Source organism: Castanea sativa, chromosome 5, assembly GCF_040712315.1.
Source record: "Castanea sativa cultivar Marrone di Chiusa Pesio chromosome 5, ASM4071231v1".
In the NCBI taxonomy this organism is placed as follows: Eukaryota; Viridiplantae; Streptophyta; class Magnoliopsida; order Fagales; family Fagaceae; genus Castanea; species Castanea sativa.
Window position 1 is genome coordinate 11,328,038 of NC_134017.1, and position 9,224 is coordinate 11,337,261.

General features: G+C 36.4%; 1 protein-coding gene across 1 annotated transcript; it reads right to left on the reverse strand.

The window, feature by feature from the left end:
* Positions 1-7,300: 7,300 nt before the first annotated feature.
* On the reverse strand, positions 7,301-8,884 carry LOC142636039 (protein NO VEIN-LIKE). The gene is made up of 2 exons (XM_075810104.1): positions 8,346-8,884; positions 7,301-8,245 (listed from the first exon to the last, which is right to left on the reverse strand). Exons 1-2 carry the CDS (start codon positions 8,529-8,531, stop codon positions 7,583-7,585), a joined length of 849 nt encoding a protein of 282 aa, XP_075666219.1. The 5' UTR covers positions 8,532-8,884; the 3' UTR covers positions 7,301-7,582.
* Between the last annotated feature and the right edge of the window lie 340 nt (positions 8,885-9,224).

Consider the following 9,224-nt stretch of genomic DNA (forward strand, 5'->3'; position numbering starts at 1 on the left):
ACTGAAACTAAAACTCAGATTTGTTGGCTTCCGGGATTTCAGATCAAAAGCACTTGCGTAGACTAAGGCCCAAAGCATAGCAAGAACTTAAAGAAAGAGAGAGATTTCAAAGCACAGAAAAATTAATAATAAAAATAAATTAATAAAACATAAGCGAAAATGGAAGAGAAGGTGTGGGGGCCTTTTGTGAGTTTGGGTCTTTGCCCTTCTACAATACTAAGGCCTATGAATCTAGGGTAAGGGAGTTGAGACTGGCCTAGTTTGGGCTGCACTGTAGGCTAGCTTGTGCACGAGTTGGGCTCACCCAATATGGAGACAAGCCATGGAGAGCACCACAGGCAGAATGCAAAGCACGATTATGGCTGGTTGGCTGTTATAGCAGAAACATACTATGGAAAAATGTTATGGTAAAACACGTCTAATGGAGTCACAGTAGATAGTTAACACCGTTAGTAAAAAGCAAAACAGAGTTATAGGAAAACAACTAATATAACAAATAGAACATAAAAGAAAATGCTACAGCAGCACATGTAATGCTAAAATGAAACTAGTAAATATAAACTAAAGGGAGGCGGTCACAGGACATCCAGTGATGCAATGAGAGTAGCCTCGCCTTCCCTAACCTTGGGTTGGGTTGTTTGGCAAAAACGAGCCCAAAAAAGGAACTAATCCCTAATGTAGGTAACCTTATTGCAAGTTTTTGCTATAAAAATTACTTGTGCTAGGGAGAAGGCCTAAATGTTTTCGTGTTCTGGATTATAGGTTCAAGAGAGTAGGAATGTCAAGGGGAGAGAAAAGTCCATCTATTGATGCATGCCACTATTTCTGCCATAACTCTCTCTCTCTCTACCTTACCACTTGATTTTCTTGTTTTCTTTTGAGTTTCTTTTCTCTTTTCTCTTTGGGTGTTTTCTGTCTACCTCTTGTCACTCCTTCCTCCTTCTATTCGTCCCCCATTCATGGTTACCTTTATCCCTTTTATACTCGCCTAAATTTATGGGATTTCTCCCTTTTGTCCCTAAGGCTGTTCCAACCAATTTTGGCATCTTTTCAAGACTATCCACTAGTCTGTTAGTTGCCCGGCCATTACCTCTACTTAGAGGGTGCTTGCCACACCACTCTCCATTTTCAAAAAAAAAGTTCTTGTTTTGTTTCTCTCCCTGCTCACTACCTTATCTCCCCTCAGCGGATAAGGGTTGAGGGCTCTCTATACCCTTATGGCATGCATCAAGTGGTCGCAGCCTGTGTTTACCTCTTTTGGGAGAAATGTCATCCCAATAAAGCATTTTCCCAAAATGAGTCTCAACAGGAACCCTAGAATAGATCTTTTTTCTCCCCACCGCCAAACCACACCCCTTGACCAAGTACCCACCTCACATGTATTGGTTGGGTACATGTAGGTGGTGCCTTAGGCCTTGTGCTAATGCCACTACCGTCTAAGTTTGTCTTCTTTCATTCCCACGCCATTCTTACTGCTCCTATGTCGTATCCTTCTGCAACGCGTACTGGGTAAAGTTTGTCTTCTGCAACGTAAGGCATGCGTGGGCTTTTGGGCTTGCATTACCCTTCGTGGAATAGGCATTGCCTAGACAAGGGCTTCTATCCGTATAGCCCATTGGGTGCCTATTCTTGCCATTCCTTTTCCATTTCATGGGTCTGTTGGTCAATTGGGCTTATTACCTCTTTCCTTGAGTTTCTCCAGCCCACTTTATTCATTTTTTTTTACCCCTTATTCTTCTCATAGGCTTGCTGGCAATTATTCTTGCTAGGTTGGCCCGTTGGCCCATTGGGCTTGCTATCTCTTTTCTTGGGCTTCCTCAGCCTGCTTACTTCATCTTTATCTCTTATTCTTCCCATGAGCGCGTTGGCTATTATTCCTGCCGACTATCATTCCTGCCATGCTGACCCATTGGGTTTGCTACCTCTTTTCTTGGGCTTCCTCGGCCCGCTTATTTCATCTTTACCTCTAATTTTTCTCATAAGCTTGTTGGCTATCATTCCTATCATGTTGGCCCATTGGGTTTTTTCTTGGGCTTCCTCAGCTTACCAACTTCATCTTTATCTCTTATTCTTCTCATGTGCTTGTTGACTATTATTCTTGCCATGTTGGCTCACTGGGTTCACTAACTTGCTTTTACCATTCCTATTTCTTTTCATTTCCCTTATTGTTGGGCTTCTTCTATTATTGGGACTTTCATAGAAAATGGGCATCAACAAAAGGTTTTAGGGATGTTTTAGCTTTTGATTAGTTCAGTGAAAGATTTGAGGCTTCTTCACTTTTAGTAATTAAAAACATTGAAGTTTTTTTTTTTGGTTGCTTAGAGAACAAAGGTGGATAAGTGAGGGAATGACAAGGGAAGTTAAAATTCTAGTTTGTTTGGCCTACGTTGTTTTGTGGAAAAATAAAAATAATTAGAGAACTGATTGATGAGTGAAGTTTGAATCATTGGTTTTGTTAGAAACTAAACAATGAAATTTCAAGTGGGATAAAAATAGGAATCAATCATGAAAATTTTTCTTTTAAATTTTATTCCAAGTGGCAGTTCGTGTCATCTAATGTGGCATAAAAATAGTTTTTTATTTTGGCTGTTAACTACGTTAACATTTTCCATCCATCACTTAACGGCAAAGACTATTTTGACATAATAGTAAAAGGTTAGGAAATTAACATTCAATGTAAAAGTTAGGAATCAAATTCGTAATTTACCTTTATTTTTTTAGTTATTACGGGATTTAATGAATAACTATCACACACTTTTGGTAAGGAATCCATCATTTTATATATATTATTTCCTATAATAAAAACGCAATCAAATAAAATAACTGAATGACAAAGGAATAGTAACTTCATTCCTCAACCTGCATATCCTGTTTGGAAATGAAAAAGTATAAAGAGGACTTACAAAAGCTAGAAGGACCAGCTATCACAGAATCTGCAGCGTTGCATGGCCAATGCGCACATTTTTTGGAAGATAAATGCAAAAACAACAATCTTAAAAGTTTTTCTTGAGTTAATACAAAAGCCTCAGTTCAGGGATATATTATTTTGTCCGAGTTGTTCTACTTCTCTTTTTTGATGGGGTAAAACTAAAGGACAACTTTTCCTACTTAAGGTTCTGAACTATAGTGTATACCTGCATTGAGATAAAGATTTAAAAGCAAATAATTGACAATGCAAATATGAATGGCATATTTTGAGTTCACCAATCCAAATATGAATAAAAAGGAAAAGAAAATGCCTTCCTAAGAGTTAAATCCATTACTCACCTAATTAAAACACATAATTTTGAACTGAAGCTCCAATTTTTCAACTAATGGGTTTAAAATTCACATAATTTGCTCTGTTTCATTCTAACTAAAGCTTATTAGAATACAAAACTCAAAATTCATTCATAAAAGTATATCAGACACCTTTACATATCAGCCATATTATGTATCTATGTTGGTGGCTTCTGCCATACCAGCCAACATATCATCTGCTTCATAGATTATCATATTGGTCTGATAAAGTTCCCATTGCAACTGCAATGGAACATTGTAGCATTATTAATCTTGCAAGCTAGAGAGATGTTTCACCAGACTCTTTCACCCTTTTTTTTTTTTTTCCTTTTTTTAATTTAGCATTTTAGCTACTTCCAATGTTCTTAAGGTGTAGAACTGTTTTCTAACCTATTGGAAATTGAGATGGATACTCAACATAATAGAAAAATGAAAACAGTAAGCAAGAATTTTAGATCCAACTCCTTACATTGAGCTAGAATCACACAACCAAATCCTATCATCTCCACAACTGATAATATTGACTGATGTATCTTAAACTTTCTACCATATCTGACATCAGCAAATCAATGTGCCTAGACTTCATCTATTTCAGATACTGAATGTATATTTTCACGGGGAGGGGCTAAAATCCCAGAGAGAGAGAGTAGTTTTTTTTTTTTTTTTTTTCATTGTTTTGGGTGGGAGGGTTGTCAGAGGAAACATTAAGGGTAGAGAAATGATCGATTCATTACTTTTACATTAGCATATTATTAGCAACGAATTTAAAGAAGGAAACAAGGGGGAAAAGAGGGATTTTTTTTTTGCACATCCAAAATGGCCTAAATGGTAAATTTCAAAAAGTAAGTTGGTTAGCAAAAACTTTGCATGTTTATATACATAATTAGCACTATTTTTACATCCTATTGCAAACACTTTATAATTATACATTGTCATATCATGGAACACTTGAGGTGCAAGATTTAGACTACCTTGCTCGAAAGGGCCTTGCCATCCACATACTTCCAAGTCATAGTTTCTTTGTCTTGTATCCCAGACAAGTGATTCCCCCCACCTTCATGCCAAGAGAAAGAAATCAAGGATCATGGATTGCAAAGTCATGAATGTGCGGTGAAAGCTCAAAGAGCTCCCCTTCACTAAAGGAATAAAAATAAAAGAAAGGAAAAAAAAAAGTTTGATTAGTACACCCTTCACAATAAAAAGACATGCAACTATATTTAATGATATTTCCACTAAAAAATATACTGCGTTGCAATTTGTATCATTTTCTAAATATAAGCAAAGTATAAATTTCACTTTGGCCCACCAACAACAAAAGTAAGATCTTCAAAATAAAACAATGGAGACAGATAAAGCCTCAGCAATGCATGGAAATGCCAGGAAAATTATGGTGAAAAAATGAGCTTTCCAGGTCACTAATTCAGTGTGCTAAAGGCCTAAGGCCTAAGTGTTAGAGAAGAAAAACTTATTTGATGTTAGAATGAACATATCTTCATCCAAAACAAGACCATCGCTTCTTTTTACTAATATCTTACAAAATAAAACAATGGAGTCAGAATAAAACCTCAGCAATGCATGGAAATGCCTGGAAAAGTATGGTGAAAAAATGAGCTTTCCAGGTCTCTAATTCAGTGTGCAAAAGGCCTAAGTGTCAGGGAGCTGATCATATCCAAAGTCCAAACACACCAAAATTCCAAATGATTTCATTCCAATTTATATGCTTCTAAACACAAGGCAACACTTCGAAAATTTTGAGTTTTGCTACTCATGTCAAGTTCAGATGAAACCATAGTTTTGTGCATTCCAATTGACATGATAAAATTTACCTTAATTATGATAAAATGGTTTTATAAATCACCTATTATAATTGCATAATGAATATGATACTATGCATCATTAAGTGCCAATACTATGCTTCAAATAATTAAGAGTATAATACTCAAAGAACAGCAACATTCAAATCTACTTATTTCATAAAAGCACACCCATGTTACAAAATTTGAGAGCAAGCACAAACCTTCTAGACGTAACAGCAACGGTTCCACATATATTTTTAGACAAATGTGAGAGAAAATATGGACAAACTCTCCAACATTTTTACTGAAAGCTATGTCACAGGTCTGTTTGGTATCAAGTCCGAAATTATTTTTCAAAAAGTGATCAATTACTTCTCTCCTAGTGGCCAAATCAGCTTCTCCATCCAGCAAGACAGACGGGAACTCCCAGAGGCCAGTGAGTAAACCATCTCCAGTCCTTTTTACAAGAAGAAATCTATTGTTTTTTGCTTCCCTCCAATTTTTCCAGACCTCCCAGTAACTTTCTACTGTCAATTTGGCTTCCCTCTAATGTTCTCTGTCCTCCCAGTAACTCCACAACACATACAGCAGAAAAATCTTGTCTCTGTTTGACCATTACCCCATTAAGTGGGAAATCTGTAACCAATACCAAGCTATCATGTCTAAAGATTGAGAGTGCAAGACAGTGTCCAGATGCAGGACATGAAAAGCAGCTTGGGTTCAATGAAGTGCATACAGTTGCACCAAGCTCCATGAGAGCCTGATTGAAGTCTCCAGATCGGATAGGATCAACTAGCTCGGCTGCTAGTTTCCTATCACCACACCACATAAATAAAACCAGAAAAGATTAAAACATCAAACATGGACGTGCATTAAATACACAAACTCCGGGAAAGATAATCAAATAATCATCCTGTCATCACTTTGATCAAATCATGAAGGCTGCCATAAATGTGCTTTGTATCCATGATGCATGTATGTTATCAGATAAATGAATTTCATTTCGTAACTAATTGGATATTGGCAGGTTCAAGAAAAATTGAGGAATGAGTCTGCTTAGTAAAAGGATTTTTAGCTTTTCTTTATCACAAGGTGGGAGAAACATGACACGTGGAATGCAATTCTTGCATAATCATTTACTAGCCATCTAAAGTTCTACCTTGATATGTTTAAAATCATATATGAGTAATCTTTGGCTTTATCCGTGTCTATGATGAGCAATATGTGGAAAAGACAGATTGTATCAATTCCTTTTTCTGTGCATAGTATCCACTATCTTGCATATTGAGTTACATGCTGTAACATCAAGTAGGATGTAGTCATTCATATGCCTCGTTTGGAATGTAGTGCAAATATTGATTGCTTAATATACTATGTCTAGGGATCATCTTTACTGTCATGTTTGGTTTCTCATTGGGGATTGAGATAGAAAAACTGGAGTATAAAAGAAGACTTCAAGGACTGGTTTCATTAAACTAACATGGAAGTAGAGTGAGCAAATTCTGATAAAGGAAATATATGCTTAAGATGTTATTATCATATATCAACTGAGATGAATACATATTTAGTTTCATGGTCAAAGTTGGTCCCCTTCTTCATCTTCTTTTTGGTTCTTTTATATATAAATTGTTAGTTTAATCTCACTGGAATAACTATTTTAAAACCTATGATTTAGTTGCGTTACAAAGTTTTCTCTAGGGATCTTAATGTGATTCTGTGAATTTTTCAGCCTCACAAAGATGCACACTGATGCAATCCAATTTCAACAATAGCTACAATTTCAGAGCTGTGCAGAACTTTCTAGTGAATATGGGAATAGAAAAGACAGGTCAAACCAAAAGACATGAAGGAAAGAAGTGCATTATGAAGAGAGAGCTATTCTCAAATGATTTATTTGAGAAAAATCTTTCCCAAGAATTATTCAACACTTGGTTCTCAAATTCAGAGACTACTAGAATTGATGTTTTTATTTTCATTCTTAGCCGGCATGAAGTTTAGTTTATCTGCATGTTGAATATTGATGGCTTTGCCAATTGTCTGTCTAGAATGATGGCTGCAAAATCTTCATCTAATTTTGTCAGAGTTCTTTTGATCATTGTCCTTCAAAAGAAGGATAATGTTGATTTTGGCCAGTAAAAGACGGAATAGTTACTTGCCTGCTCTGCTCCTACAATAGTAAATGAATATTGGACTGACTATTAAATGAACCATGAGCCATGACCATCTACTAAAAGATAACAATCCAACGTTTTCTGATAGAAGAGATGAAAATCTACAAGTAGACAATGATAACTAAGAATCCTCTGTAAGTTTGGATTAACATTACTTTTTTATATTGATAACAAGTTTCCTTCTTTTTAGATGATTCAGAGGGTGCAGATATGGTGGAACTCGGATATTGATAACAACTCTCATTGTGCCTTTGGCTGCCACTAGCTGGAGCAGGTTGCCCCTCCTCACTTCATCTTCCAACCCAAGCCATGTGTCAGCTCTTCAATTTCAGCCAGCTAAGGACAGCTAGTCACTCGGTCATAACTTGCAACATTTTGTGATGGCAAGTTAGCATCCTTAGAATCATCACTATTTTCATCGTCATTGGAGCTTGATGAAGCAAATCTAATGTTCTTGCCACGAAAATCCTTCTGTGCAGAGGAGAATGATTCAACACGCTGAGAACTAGAAGTAGCATCAACAGGTTTCTTTAAAATAGGAGTCTGTGGGCTCATGGCTTTTTTGATAGCAGAAACATGCATCCCCAAGTTTTGAATTCGTATGCAAAGTTCTTCCTTGCTTGCAACGGAACGCCTCTTAGCAATAAAATCCAAAAACTCTTCAACTTGAATATTGTTAATTTTATTCTTCTTCTTCTTCTTCTTCCCATCCAAAGACTCTTCAACTTCGACACTCTCAATATTCTGACTCTTCTTCTTCTTCTTCCTATGCATAAACTTCCAAAGGAAACAAAATACCTCCTCACCGGTTATTTTAAAAACTTCAGTGGCATCAGATTTGAGTGAAAAATAGTGCAAGACAAGTGGGTGTCGCAACAAAGGCCCCAATTCAAGCTTTTCGAAGTTATCTACGCCTTCATTCTTACAGATTGCTATTTCCAAATCATATAATGTAGTAACTCTTTGAACCCCAACATAGCAATGGATAAATGCATTTATCTAATAAACCAAAACAACAACAACAACAACAACAAAATAAGGACTATAATACATAAAATTGAAGTAGAATCAATAGAGTAATAATAGTATAAACCAGTACCTTCCCTTCAGTGAGCATAAGGCGGTGAAGACTGGGGACCTCCTGCATTGGAAAGCCAAGAGAGGTCCAAGACTCGAGGTTGAGGTTGAGCAGTGCATCCTGAGACACTTTCCATGCCGTCACACTCTCTCCGATCGCAATTATGTTGTGTCTAGCGTTAGTGACAGCGCGGTCCACCTTCTCCATGATCGAGTAGTATAGCTTTGTTTTGAAATGAAGAGCAGTTGTTGTTGTTGTTGTTGTTGTTGAAAGAAAGTTAAGGAAATGGTTGTTGGAGGCCAAAATCTGAAATTTAAAGGTGGTACCGGTTGCGCAGCTGGATGAGGCTGCTGCTGTTGTTGTTGTTGTTTTTGCTGCTGTGAAAACTAGCCGCCGCCGGAGAGGGGGAAGCCAGAAGGGTGTCTGTACATAGGTGGTATGTACTATGTTGGGAAAGAACCAGAGTGAAGAACGATTACACTATTGGGAGTGATGGAGAAAGTATCTCTCTCCGGGTCAGCATCCTCTTTTGTGAGGCGAGCCAATAAAAAAAAAGACCAACTCAGGAAGGTTCCTCGAGAAGAAAGAAAGAAAAAAATCACCATATTAGAAAGGCAAATCAATTAAGGACTACATGTTACCCTTAGCTTTATGTTCATTTTATAAGTATAATAACTTGTAAAATGGTTGAGGGGAAGGGTTAGAATTTAAGTTTTAAAAAAAAAAAAAAATATATATATATATATATATATATAGATTAAATTAAAATAAAATTTTTATTTTTTATAAATAAAAAAAATTAAGGACTACAAGCACCCCAAAAAGTAAAAGTAATAAATATTTGAAAAAGTCTACAAACTCTCATTTGTTACAAAAAGAAGTAAGAAATTTACAAGTATT